The following is a 15,670-nucleotide window of genomic DNA, read 5'->3' on the forward strand; positions in this document are numbered from 1 at the left end:
AGGTGTTATTCTTTTTTTAAATAATAGAAAATGTTTAGTTACTCCAGTTATGTATTTGCATTAGTTAAATATATATTTACTGGGAGAGCAGTACCGGGGCAACGCACAACCTCCCCATATATATGAAAAAAATGGCGGCCGCAAGCTGAAGCTGTCAGTGTGTAGAATTGAATTTTGAAGATTGTGATTTTTCATATATTTGCATGTATCTGTTACCTTAGAAATGCTTCGCACACGAAGGACTGCGCCCTTATTAACACACGAAAGAAAACAATGTATTTGACTTTGTTGTGTACGACATTCATTGCGAAATACTGTAAACCAACTGATTTTCGCGGCTGTTCCATATCGCGTTGTATGCCTAACGTCTTCCATGAATTTTTTTTTCGTGGTGATTTTTGTTTCACATCAAATCTGCTAGCAGAAAAAATAACACAAAAATCATTTTATTGTTTTGCAGAAGAAGAAAACAACAACACAGACTTTTGAGTACAAACATTATATTGTGCCGAATCTTATAACAAACAATTGTTCGTTCCTTTTGACCTTCTAGCTATTGCATTGAAATAGTCGATCCACATGGCACATTTCATTACAAAGGCATCAAAATAGCAATACTGATTTCGTTGTTATGGTTCACAATATCCCAATACACATTATTTAAACAATTTCAAATTATTAAGACAAAAAAATAACCATAAAATTGATAAACATGATAACATCGATGTTTAGCCGAGACATGTATCGTCTTGTAAGAAATGTTCAAGGAGTTGAATCTGAAAAGCATGACCCTGCTGTCATAAGGACATCTTTAAATATCATAATATATTTATAGAACATGACGTGAGTTATCATAAAAATGACATCATAATCTATAACTATTCGCAAGGGCAGACAACTATGTAATATTAAAAATCGATGTAATTGAAGTGATATTGAGTGTGAAAACCAAGGATTTTGTGACAATTCCTTATACAGTAACTGTAAAGTTAATATAATCAATTCTACAAAAGTGGCAAATAAATCACGAATACTCAATCACACGTTGGAGGTCCGTGTCGGGAAAATTAAGATACGTGCATTAAATAGGCGCTTTCCAGACTCCCTGGTATTTGTCCTTGATCTCATACTGATATATTTCTATCTAAACAGCATGGAGAAAACTAAAAAAAATATCTCCTTAACAAGCAATTAAAAGAAGAAACTGCTACATAAGATCCATTTGAAAATTCATGATGTCTTTGGCAGAATTGATCATGAGAATAATTTATGATCATCACTTGATTGATTTAATATAAGACAATCCGATGAGAATATGCCTGTGATATGAACAAAAAATTCAAAAGAGCTTTATATTGATAGCTTATTAAAATTGTTTCTGTAGATAGAATTTCTCATAACTTTATAGAATTGATAAGAATTTTTAATTCAATTTCTGTATTAAAAGGTTAAAGCTTAATCTTTCCTCACTTCAAAATGCTTCTGTTTTGGATAGATTTAAATGTTGACTATATTTGAACATCTGTTATCAATGACAATATTACCTGCAAACCTAATGAAACTAAACAGAAATATCGTATATTTGTACATGTAAGAAAAATGATATGATTAAATAATTTTTTATAAATTGATAGAATTATCTCTCCTGAACATATTCACAGAATATATCAATTTTCCTTAATAAACTGCTCTAAGCTACCGCAATAAAACAAACTGCACTGGAAGTTTAAAAAGATGTTAAACAACTTAGGTATTCAAATTAACAGGACAAATACGAGTGAACAGAAAAGAATGAATTTACCTTTGTGAGGGAAAATATGAATAATATATCCATTAAATGAAGGTTGTGAAAAAAAATGATATCTAAATTGGGTAAGGTATTCTTCATCTTTTAAAATGATGAGCAAATAATGTATCTTGTTCTAGGAACAGCACCAAATTTAAAATTACCCCTGCTTGCTTCAAACTCAACTCGTGGCAATTTTTAATCATAAATTAAAACAAAAATATTCGTTGTAAAAATTACATCTGATGTAATAACACAGTGCTTATGAATACACAATTACAACGTTTAGCTCATTCATCCCTGAAATTGTATTATGGACTGGCCTAATCTTTGATTTAGAAGAGCCTAAATGTGTCTTCAGGGGTGAATGAGTTAAAAGCATTATTCAAATATTGTTTCTCGTAAATTAGTATATATATATATCGTCAACTCACATCACCAATATTCCTTTAGAGTTTCTTAAAATATGTTCGATGACCTCACAAGCAATTTCTCTCAGACAAGTAATACTAAATTCTGTACGTTTGAAGGAATGGACTTTATGCTGCCTTTGTTTGCATCGAGACTAGGCATTTCGTTAATGAGCCAACAATTATAACCTCACAAACGAAGGGAAGTATTTGGTGGCATCTCCATCATTAAACAGTCATTAATCTTTGTAAATCAATTAATATGACTTGTTTGGTCATCAATCTCGAACTCTTCTACAATATATCACAGACCAGTGCATACATAATTTTCTACATCATACCACAAAAAATATCTCAAACAATAGTTTTTCTCCATTCACCACAATTACCCCGATGTGCTACTTTTATCGCCAATCAAGTTAATGATCCCATTAAAAGGCATGGACAAGTAACGTTTTAATGCGGGCCTGAACTTTCTATTCAGCACAAAATACACTGTAGGATTGACGATGGTGGAAAGCTTTGCGATAAGTATAGAGGATAATGTAAGTCGTATGGGTATCTCTTCTTTGTTTCCGTAAGCTGTCCAAAGGCTAAACACTGCGTATGGTGTCCAAGTCAGCACAAACGCTACACACATTGTAAACGTAAGCTGTAAAAGAAGAAAACAAAAAATCAGCAACATATTTTCACAGGTACGAAATTTAACATTTATTATAAGTTGATGAAATTTGTGCCTAATTTGTTTGAAATTCCAACAATAACTACATTGTAGTTAATGAGCATAATAAGTTTATTGTGATCTTAGATTCATCATAGAAGAATTTCGTTTTAAATAACTCGCTAAAATTGAATCTTTTAATATTCGCATAATACTGTCAGTAAGTGCTCATTAACGTTATTAGTTCATACTTTTTTAATCTTTTTTTAATTTTTATTTTTGGTGTTTTTTTATTAATTAAGCATTTAATTAGGCACTGCAAACCGACTTATTTCGCGCGGACTTAATGTAGCGTTTTCGCGCCTAACGACGTTTTCACGGCGATTCAATTTTGCGCTTGTATCTTTAATAATTAAGTTCGTGTGTGTGTTTGTTTTAAACATTTCTGCGGTTATAAATTTTGGCGAGATGTCTTATTACCAGCAAAACAAGCAACCTAATTCCAAGCGAAAACAATTTGGTTAACAATCACTATTAAAAAAGTGTTTAAATAATAAAACAACATTATGTGATTTACATTATACTTAATTTATACAATTACCAAGCAATAAGTAACCCGTGGTTATCATAATTTCATCTTTGCATTTCATAGAGTTAGCTCCCTTGCGGATATGTATCGATTGTTACGTCATTATTTGATGAGAGCAATTTCACATCGTTTTTTGTTTTTCGGAAAGTATGACGTTACATTCGCTCGCAAACACATGACGTCACAATCAATACCTACCCATTAGGGCACATAACTCTGTAATATGCATATAAAGAATGTCGAGATCAAACAAATATACATACCTTTATCAAGCTTCCTTCTAGTTTTCTACTTGAGCTTTTCCTATTAGTTCGATTCGTTGTCCATTTTTGAAGATTGTGTGAACTTTTCTTTAAAAACAATAGCACACGTCCGTAACACACTATCATGATAACGACAGGTAAGACTATACACATGATTAGCATCGCCGTCACGAATGAGCGACTCCCGGACCAGTTTAAAGTACAGGAAGTACCGTGGGGCTCCACACCATAATCACCCCACCCCATAAACGGTGGTAAAGACCAGACACAGGCATATAGGTAAGTCAGAAGTACAAGTCCTGGCGTATTATTGTTCAAATGCACACCTGGAAAAAACAACAACACTTTTAATGTTTATATGTATTTCTTTTTAAGTGTTTATATATTGATAAATGTTAATTAAATGCTTTAGGGGCTATTTGAGTTTGTAATTTTCTTTTTGTGGTGATGTTATGTCATGTAGAGAAAAAAAATGTAATTACTGTGAAGTATATATATTTTATCACATTATCCGCCTGATATCCAGTAATTTCCCTCGGGTATATCACTAGTGAAATATGACCTAGAGCGATTTTATTGGCTCAAAATCCATTGTGACGTCAGACAGAAACAATGAAATGACGTCAGGAAAAGCGACGTCACTTCAGGATTACGAGGACGGCGGGACAAAAAGGTGGCTTCTACTGGATTTTCGGAAAACATTTTGACGTAAATTCTTTGGTTTGCAGGTATTTGAAAGGTGATGGAAAAAATATCTAAAATTTGTGTTCATTTCATGTGAGATTTTATGAAATCTTAAGTTTTGCTCACAAAGGCTCTCAAAAATAAATACTTTTTAGACTCGATTCATTAAATCTCGCAAATTTCGTAAATTAGCGTTGATAGCGTAAGCGTTAAATTGAAGAATAACTAAATTGGATGTCATCGGAAACACAATATTTACCCAGCATCGGCAGGTTCTGGATTATACATGTTTTAATAATAAGTTTAAGAAGGAATACGCCATAAGATCAAGCCAGAATACACATGATCCGTATAAGACAAATCGACAAGAAACAATGTACGATGATTATTAAGATTGTGTTGCCTACAAACATATTTAAACTGTTACTGTTTAAAGTTGTTTTAATTATAGACGACTATTAACAGAACTTTTTGTCACACATCAGGATGACTCTTAATTGTGTGTTTGCATAATTAACTTGATCAAACTTACTTTTCTGCATTTCACAGACACTCATGTAGCGTACGAAACTCATCATGGCCAGCGTGGATATACTGACTGTTCCACAGAAAAATCCCATGAATCCGTACACATAGCAACCTGTAACAGATATAAGTAAGTACAAAATAAAAAATAAAACAAAAACAAACAAATAACGCGGCGGGAAAAACAAAAATAGAAAACATCCCTTTAAAAGCCATTTACCTTTCCAAAACGACTTTTTTAAATTGAAAAAGGAGATTGCTAATTTGTAGAGTTGCAAAAGTTATTAGCTTACCGTTAATGCTACACTCATGATAACCTTCTGAACAATTTAATTAAACTAAGTTATATTAATTTTCATTATGCGGGTCGTCTTATGTTTCCCGCCGTCGTTCTAATTATTGCATTAGTTGACTATCACAGCGCCAGACAGCGAAATAATTCATTGTTAACATGGATTACGAAGGGAATCTTGCATTGATTTGGTGTTGTATTTTTGACTTAATAAACGTTCTATTAATAACCAGTGTCAATGTGATGCTGTAATATCATCTTCGGCCATCAATATAATTTTCTTCTGTAATTGTTGTTTTTTAGAAACTTTATTTTGTTGTTTCGGAAAGGTAGTTGGCCTTTAAATCTGCTCCGTATCAAGTAATAGTGATGCATACGAAAGCATAATTTAATGAAATATGCTATTTTGTCAATAGTGATTGACTCAAGTATGACTTTTTATTTATTGATTAATATTCAAGTTGAAAGATATACAGGCCATTGCTCATTCGGCATGCAAATTTTGTAGAATCAAATCTGTTTCAATTGTTACCGCACGAGGTATTTTTTGATAAATGTTGAATATTTCAGAAAGTTCTAAGGTAAGGGGTGTAGAAAAGTTCACCCGACAGAAAAAAAAACACCGACCGACGGTTACTAAATGGCATCTGCCGCACGTGGAAATCAAACTCGTGATCCAGAGGTGAATAGTCTGTGCCAGTATGTTGTGACATTTAACCACTCGGTCACCGCGGTCCCGTTGTTGATTAAGGAGGCGGGTACAAAGGTTAATAGCCAGCCTCACTGTATGCCAAACGGAGTAGCAGAGATTCGATAATCTAGTACTTGCGCGAGATATATTTTCTACCGTCAGGCACAAGCTGTCTACGATAGCCTAAACTTCTCGGATCAATACCGATGAGAATGTATGCTCGGGCTCGATGGTATATAACTTTGTTACAGTGTACGTATCGATGACCTCGTATGCTGATTAGTGTTACATTGTGATACATCACAACTTAATAAAGGCATGTTTTGGAGGTTTTATTATATATTATTTTCAGAATTCGGGACAGTACTTTGGTAAAATTTTTGATAACAGCAAGTTAACTAATCGAATCGAACCGTGAATATCAAAGGTAAAGACTTTGTAGGATAAACTTTCCGTTACAAATATAAACAAACTTTCCGTTACAATATAATCAAATATTACCCATGTTTTAGAAAATGAAGGTTCTTCCTCGTTTTGCAGATAACTATATAACGCCTCTTCTGCCATGTAAAAGATACTGTAATAACGCAATTGTTTTTATCTATATGAAATGTCGAAATACTTGAGAGGTCGAGTATTGACCGCTACATTATATCTTTATTATGTCATTAACAAGAGAAGTGATGTATGATTTAGTACACAAAGATTACAAAAACGGCGAACAATTTAATCTAACAGATAAACGCATAATATTGAGGTCGCTGATCTCTTTAGTGTTGACCTCACGATACACTCTATACAACCTTATTGGTGAATTTCTCAGACTGAATAACTTTAGACAATACAAGGAAAAAATGTGAGATATTGTACTATAATCACACTTGCGTATAACGAGAATTTTCATTGGCTTAAATAATATGTTATCATCTCAAAATAGAAAAAAATCGTGTCGTCATTTTTTAACGTCGTCTTTTAAACAACGGCGCAATGATATCACAGAAAAGGAGTCCGTCGCAAAAATTTGTAATTGAGCGCGATTATATTGAATTATGGGAATGGGACTCATTCCCGTACCACGTGATACCCGATAACGTTTGTGCGGGACTACATGTATTGTTTCTATTGGTGATGGTATGCCGTCAAATGACGTTATCGCGGGAAAACGTCATTTCAGCGGGAAGATTACAAAGAATTACGTTCCATCACCACTGGAGATAATAATCCCGCACAAACGTTATCGGGTATCACGTGGTACGTGAATTAGTCCCATTAACTTGAATAGATTGTTTTATATTCAAAGTTTATTTCTGTTATATCTCCATAACATAAAGATCTATTACAGTTAATCATATTATTGCTTTGGTGGCAATGACAGTACATGTTATTATCATTAGTTAGTCCAGAGGATATCAACACCGGTGTATTGGACCTGGCGGATACTTTTCAATAAAAGGATATATTGCTATACTAAATCTGTGTTGTTAGGTAGAAAGTTAAAACATAACTCCGTCGTGTTCATTCGAATCCGATTAACTGACAATAATTAATAATCAATGGAAATGTACAGCAAATTATAACTTTTGAGGGGAAAAACAGTATTCGGAATACACAGTGACGGACAGAAAAAGAAATTACCTAAAGAACGAAACTACCATTTTTAATATTAAGATTCAATGTAATGCGATTGATTTCACAAAATTTTACCGAAGTATCCGTCACTGTGAGGCAACATAGCAAACGACGAAAAAGTTTTGCATGTTTTGAATTATAAATGGTAAGCAATCATAATGTTGCATTACAATCAATATCGAATTATTGTAAAGGTACATATTTAGCTGAAATCCCAGATTAGCGGATGTTTTGCAAGTCTTTTATGTAGAAATAATTGTTCAAAATCGATTTTACGCGATACCTTGATTGCGCCAAAAGAAGTACCTTTACAGAATCTGAATTATCCTTCTTACCATATACTCCAAACTGCCATTCATGTTTGACAGACGAAGTCACCACTAAAGGGAACCCAAAGAGTGGAAGGCACAGATCAGTAATGGCTAAGTTCACAATGAAGTAGTCAATTGTCTTCAGAGTCTGACGCTTCTTGAAGCAAACAAATAACACCAAGAGATTCAGGAAAATTGAAATTATACCTGTAATTAGACAGAAAAAAATAAATATTAGTTCAAGTTAGATAACTGGTCGAATATACTGTATAAAACATGCTTACAAAGAATTCGTGGTCATAACCTATAATGATTTTCATTTACAGCCAATGTTCCTGTAGTATGCTTTATAGTATATGTATAACGAACTATACTTATAACGCTGTAATTTTATAGGTCCACAGTGGTTCGTTTAAACCATGTATTATTATAGTTTAATGCATATCATTTAACATATCATGGCATTGGATAGAGGCAGTATCCTTTATGGTTTGTAGAAATTAAAAGAATGATATTAATGACATCTGTCCATGTTTGTTTTTTGTTTTGTTTTATTTTACACAACAGACGTTTTTTCAGGGTGATGAGAACACAAAGATATTCGAACGCTGTCTTTGAAATATTATTAATGGCGACTTGTGGTAATGTAACATTATGTCAGACTAACATTGGTTCTGAGTGGATATGTACTACATCGTAACTTCATATACCAATTATGCATAGAATACGAAAAGACCGTTTAGTATCTAAAGCAGAGTGAATATTCATCAATAATGCTAACATTTCCGAAACATCACTATTAGCGTTACACATTTATGGAAGTGTATAATGATAACCAAATCAATATGCATATTCCTTTGACTCTACTATAGCATGGATATCATTAATTAATGCCATTAATTACCCATTAACGGATTAACAGATCGGTCGGTCAACTGCACAAGGATATCTCAAATGGAGTAAAAGATTTTATCTGGTGAACACAAGGTTTGCTTAGCCAAAATCGTTCACATGGATTGAGATATTTATGTCCATTTAACAGACCCATGTTTGCGTATTTTTCCATAATTTAACGACACAAATGGTTGTCTGGAAACATTTTCTTAGCGCCATCTTAACCGGAAAGTCGCAACGTTTCACAAACGAAGGCTTCGTAGACAAAAGGCGCGGTGTGCAATGAGAGCGCCGCATCATTGTCTAGCGCGTCTGAGCTGTGTTTTTGTAGGCAATGTTTAAGACACTCCCCTTTCCGAGACTACTATTTCTGTGACGTTACTATTCCCTTTCATATTTATGTTTGGTGATCTTTTGCTTTTGTTTATACTTCGTTGATATGTCGTGATATTTCATATCCAGAAATAACGTAATCGACATCGCAATCAGCTAGAAGGAGGAAATTAATTACACTTAACAGAACAAGAACCAAGAGGCCTTACGACCTTCCACGGAATATCGATTGGGAGACAAACTAATTTATTAGGCTAATTACGTGTCTGTTCTTCTACTATCACAAATCGATGAGTTATTTTGAAAAACATCTTTCTTTAGCATGCGATTATTTTCGTGACTTTCGTATTCAAGATCACTTCGCAAAGAGAACTAATAATATTTACCAACGTTATTTTAAATGACATTTTAGTTCTTCTGAGAAATATATTTCAACCTAAATAATATAATCAACGAAAATTGATATCCGTGAATATGATTCGTAACAAACATCGCGAAATGGAGTAGTGGCGAAAAACAAAATTGGTTCACAGTATCTTTATCACCTATACAAGCCCATATTCCGGTGTAGTGTGCCATTGTGATCCCATTATCCATTCTATCTTTTGCTAGATTGGCGTGTGAAAAGATATACATGTCTCTATGCTATTTTTGCAAACGTTTTTCGCCTTGCTTTATTGCATTTGCTTCCTATCAAGAAACAAGTCGTCGACCGAAAATGGTTTATTCAGAATTTAATAGATGTAATGAAGATCACAGTTATTGAACAGACATGTTACGGAAACACTAAAGACGAGAAACTGAATAGAGCTAAATATGGTAAAATTACCGCGTTATTATGTTGGCACGACTAGCCGTAGAATGTGTTACGATGGCGGCAGGGTTAGCCGCAGAGAGTTTGAGATCATGAATCAATAACTTTGCAACATACAATACACTAACATAATAGTGCAAATATAATAATCCTTCAAAAATGGAAAATAGGAGCTAACGCAATAAACAAGAAGTAAGGCGTTTCTTTTTACATATAAAATAAAAGGTTTGCACAACATAAAATGGACCTATTTCTGACTATATCTAGGTTATGAATATTTTCGAAACATAAAGAATGTTAACATGAACACATATCAATCATAAAAAAATCACACAAAAAAGTTTATGTTTTCACAAATTTAGAGATGGAATATGTCAATATACGCTTAGCTTATCCGTAAAGGTCTTTAGTGATTTTTTAAGACTATAAACACTAGCTTACTACCTTTCCGGAACAATTATGATACAAGTTTCTTAAAAATAACAAAACAAAAAAATAACATGTTTATCAATTGCCTAAGATGAGGTTGCAACACCAAACAAACACAAGATTCCCTTCTTAATCTGTTTGAACAGCGAACATTTATTTGGCTGCTTTGCCGTCTGGCGCATTTATACTCAACTAACGCGCGGTAATTAAGACGACGGTGTGAAACATAAGACGACCCGCGTTATGGAATCTAACATTTGATTTATCTTAATTAGATTGTTTATATGTCTAGTATTTACATTAAGTTAATAACGTTTGCAACAAAATTTTCAATCTCGGTTTACATCCATAAGCTACGTAACCCCTCGCTAGGCTTTTATGATTAAAACCAAGCTAGCTACGTGCATAAATAGTCCGAACAAAATATCAATGATTTAGTGTCATTTTTATATACATTATAAATCAATTGATATGTTAAACGGGATGTAGTCACACAATTTCTAGGATGGCGGCGAAAAGGATCCACATGGTAAATTCCTATCGCCGCTACCCGTATATTAAGATATAACGAGCTCTTTATCGATATATATATATATTTCCTTTAACAGTCAATATAAGGGATGCTTCAGATATCCTGACATATCACAAGTCCTCAGCAGCTGTTTCAATTTCAAAACTCATGTGGGGTAGTTGTCATATATTTATCCCAGGTCGGTGTTACTTTTCAGATACTCCGGCTTTCCTCCACCTACTAACCCTGTTACTTTTCAGATACTCCGGCTTTCCTCCACCTACTAACCCTGGTCTGTCCTTATTTAACCTTTTGAATTCTAAAAACCGTTAAACAAAATAAAATAAACACAAATGTGCCTGAACATGCAATTTGTGATAAACACAAGAGATCGACAAGTGATCATTCTAGCAATTGAAGAAATCGATACAGAGACAGACGTACAATTAAATATCTATCTGTTCAACACAGAGATATAAATAAAACACAAGAAAGAACAGCTGACAGGTTCATTACTCTAGATATAAAGTTACGTGTTTGAGATCATGTACAATGTATCTAGGAATCAATACCGGTTATAGGTCACGCGAGTATGATACGAAATTATTCAATTACTTTAGTAATGGCATGTGCCAAATCAAAACGTATTCACGTGAGTTTCTCAAAACCACAGTTTAGTTAAAGAAACTATTATTCAGGATATATATATCCACAGTATAACTGTTCTCCGGCTTCTGCTTGATCCAGTTCCCAAAGTATTCCGGCGTCATTTATAGCAAATTAAACCTACGTATACGGAAACTTGACCATACCGGCTTAATGTTAAACATGTAGACAGATTACATTTTATATCATTTGAACCAATATATATGTAATTGAATAAACGAGAACGTCAGGAAGAAGCATTCATCATAATGTATATTGAAATTAAAACAAGATTAACAAACGTCCAATATACGTAGACCAACGGAAACCAAGGTAACAGCATAATGGATAATAAGTTAATGGTTACCTGCTTAACGTCTTATTAACAGTCAAAGATAGGACTTAATCGAAGTCAAGATGAGCGATTATGATTCGGAATATTTTGATAAAAATCAAATAAATCGCTAGGTGGATCCCACTTAGTAAAACAATCCGAAGTTAGCCGGCATTGTAACGTCGTTGCCGAGAACGTGATGTGACTACCGTAACTACTTAACGTCTGTCCGAACTCTTCCGAAAACGGGTCATGAACTTTCCGACTTCCGTTCGGCAATAATCGTAACTTCTATGGCGAGCAGTTTAAAATGAAGGCATGTCTACATGTATCGACTTTCAAAAAACTGCTGTACCAAAGTTATTAAAAAAAACATAATAAATATTCTTTAACACATCTTAATTTCAACAACATCTACAAATACTAACGATATCGGAGTCGAATTTAACTTGAATTTTTGTTGATAGTTACGTATAGTGTGACTTTACTAAAAGTTTACTATCTTATTAATAAAAACAAACATTTGTGATTGGTCATTTTCTTATCATCATTGTATTTTCCGGAATCAAATGTAAGAAATAAGCTATCACTGTACAAGCATTTTAACTTATAGAGAGATAGAATCATATTTCTCCATCGAGGTCTAATTAAATTTTAAGTTAGGTTTTAGATTTCGCGATATGGATTTTCTAGGTCTACATATGTCAGGGCTTTCCTTTTATTTCGCAAAACAAATTTCCGCGATCATATCATTGTCGCGAAATCGTGAAAATATCATCCCCGTGAAAATATCATTCCACGAAAATAACCAGATAAACGAAATGCGTCACACATAGAGATACATTATAGAAATACATATCAAGCATTCTAAATCGCTTGAACATTTAGACAACGTCGCAATCGTTAATTTCGCGTCCTCTTAACTCAAACAGCTACCAATATATTGCATCTCATCCTGTATTGACTGGGAAACTATGTAAGGTGGTCCGTCTTTCTATGTATATAAATATAGTACGCGCTTATTAAAATGATGATCAAAGCATACAGGTACGCGCTTATTAAAATGAAATCACGCGTAATGAATTGACGCGTAATGTTCATTGCGAACTTCCATTGCTTTTTATAATGGACGAACATATGTGTTTTGTATTTAAAAGCAATATTACGTCATACCGTGGGTCTACATCCTATTGAAATGCTATTTTGATAATTTTGCTTGTTTAAAGTATTATTACTTTTCAATGAAATATATCGACTTTTCTATATTTATCATTAGGAAATATTTAGACATTATATCAGAAAATTATCATAAATTTAGCTTTAACGCACCATGGAAGTGATGGTAATGTTGAAAGGTGCATGTTGGCATTGTGAAAAAATAAAACTACCGGGGAAACCTTGTGATAGGACAAAACGAAACCTACTACAGCATCACCAAGAAATATATTTTCGGAATGTTTCCTTAAACATACTTTTGAGTTTTTTTGCATTATTTATTTATTTATTTATTTTGTTTTTTTGTAAAATATTTTTTAAAACGATTTTTGAATTCTTTTTGACATTGTTGTCATTTGTTGATGTAAAATGTCTTTTGAAGTAAAAACGAAGCTGGTGAAAAAAACCGCAATCTTTAAAGGAGAATCGCCTAAAGCGATATACATCAACCACGATGTATTGTGAGTACTGTCTCACGCTGCGTCATTTTTGTTCAACGTTCACAAAGAATGCATTCGATGTTTGACACGATGCATAAATCAAAGAAAAGCAAGAGACGTATTGCGCCTCACCGATAAAAACGAACACAACCAAATACACATAGGGGAATGTCAGGAGCAAACAAAAAAAGCGGTGATAGAAATCAATCTCCAAGGCGCTAAATATAGGCTAGAGTAGAAGCCTTCAGCATTGATTAAACCATTATACTATATATTCGTCAATATCTGACAAGGCACTGACTTTATTTAACAATCAACATATCCAGATAAGGAGATAGTCACTCATAAAAATGTAATATATAGCCAAGATAACGATGTTTTCATATGTCAAATAAAAAGAAAAGCTAATAACATCAGAAGGACTAACTTATCAATATCCTAAATTTGCATGCATTTTTGAAAATTTAACTGTTTTCTAAAATTTGCCCATCGATTTGAGTAAATCGTGTTACAGTAGTTATTTAATTCGAAGAGTTGTACAACCCTAAAGTTTGAAATAACAAAAAAGTACATGATATTTATTTTCAATGATGTAGGATTAAGGCAATGTTAAGTTTTCATAAGCTGAACAGTTTCTTCAGACAAAATTAACAAATACGTACCTACAACTCCTAAGTATAGTGCAACTAGTCTATCTTCCATTGGGGTTAGTTTAGAAATAAATATATCCAGATTTCCAATATCTTTTTTGCGCATAACATCCTTATCCGTTGATGCATTTAACACAAATTGTGAATCGTTCACATAATATTCCTCATACAATGGTACTTGGGTAAAAAGAGTAAGTTCGCCCATGATTCTCATAGCCCTGCACTAATGCTTTTGTATCCTTCTGTCCGAGCCATGCTGTTTGCTAGCCTGTGTCTGATGTCAGTGTCGCTGAGAGCTGCTGTAGCATATTTGTATTACCTGGTCGACCTGTGCGAGCACTAGCTATATATATAAGGCTGGATCTGTCACACACATTGGGGATGGCAGGAAGAAGCGAAGTGTAAACGCTATAACATAACCAAACATGAACAATTAGTATCGGTTTTCTGAATGAAATATTATTAAGAGCAATTGCATTGTACATTTTCAAAAAGTGAGAGAGTGAGAGACATCTGTGGTTAAACCGTGGAACTGTCATTTATTCAAATGCACGTCTTTGCACGTGGCAAATAAGCTACGCGGTCATTGGACAACGCTACACGTGAGATTCATACACGCGGCGGGATGAGCCACTTTTCAGATTCAAAATTGAAACATTGGATGATTGGGGTATACAGCAACTTTTCTGTTGCGTTAAATATATTTACACTTATCTTAAGACAATAATTGTTTTTTTATAAATACATCCTCAATATTATTTTGCGGTTATATTTTCACCTAAATACCCAAATGAGAGCTGAAAATTGTATATATATCTACAGTTCAGTGAAATAAGTACATACGGTCCGACCATGGATCAAAATTGTTGTCTACAATTTTATTTCACCTTTTTACAATGCTATTAATAAGTGTGATGTTTGCAGATATATTTCTTCTATACATATAATACATAGCGCATAAACACTAGACTTTTACACTGCATAATTTCTTTATTGATAAGGCATCATGTTTATAAGGCATTATACATTTTTATTTGTCCATTTGAATGTTTTTCACAGCTTAATTAACTAACGAAATATCATTGTTTTCAATTGATTACTGATCACAACGAAGAAATAACAGGTCAAATGTTTCGTCCAATATGGCATATATAACTTTAAAAAGAACAATTGTTTCCTCTGCTGTAATTGCCAAACGGACGTTCTATAAGTGCAATGTCAAGAGGATAATGTGTTTATTTAGAAAATACCGCTAAATACTTCTAATTCATTTTATAAGTATGTACGATTTCAATATCTATATGTAGAGATCTACATGTGTCAAATGTAACTATCATATATTCAAATGAAAGTATAATGAACGAACAGATAATGATTTTTTTAACATACAAAACCGCCTACTATAGCTATTGTATAAGCGCTCGATCTACAATGATTTACATTACAACGGTGGCATTTGATATTCAAGTCAAATATGAGTGTCGAAATTGTCTTCTTTTGAGACAAAACGTCAATACATCAAATACAAGTACACAGCTGAAAAAATACAAATTAAAATGTGGAA

The 15,670-nt window shown here is 33.4% G+C and overlaps 1 protein-coding gene across 1 annotated transcript; it reads right to left on the reverse strand.

Annotated features, from left to right (window-relative positions):
* Positions 1-1,587: 1,587 nt before the first annotated feature.
* LOC138330839 (opsin-5-like) lies at positions 1,588-14,320 on the reverse strand. Its single transcript, XM_069278344.1, has 5 exons — positions 14,119-14,320; positions 7,866-8,048; positions 4,926-5,033; positions 3,710-4,035; positions 1,588-2,848 (listed from the first exon to the last, which is right to left on the reverse strand). The coding sequence occupies exons 1-5, from the start codon at positions 14,318-14,320 to the stop codon at positions 2,582-2,584; spliced, it is 1,086 nt and encodes a 361-aa protein (XP_069134445.1). The 3' UTR covers positions 1,588-2,581.
* Positions 14,321-15,670: the final 1,350 nt, after the last annotated feature.

This window comes from Argopecten irradians, chromosome 9, assembly GCF_041381155.1.
Source record: "Argopecten irradians isolate NY chromosome 9, Ai_NY, whole genome shotgun sequence".
NCBI lineage: Eukaryota > Metazoa > Mollusca > Bivalvia > Pectinida > Pectinidae > Argopecten > Argopecten irradians.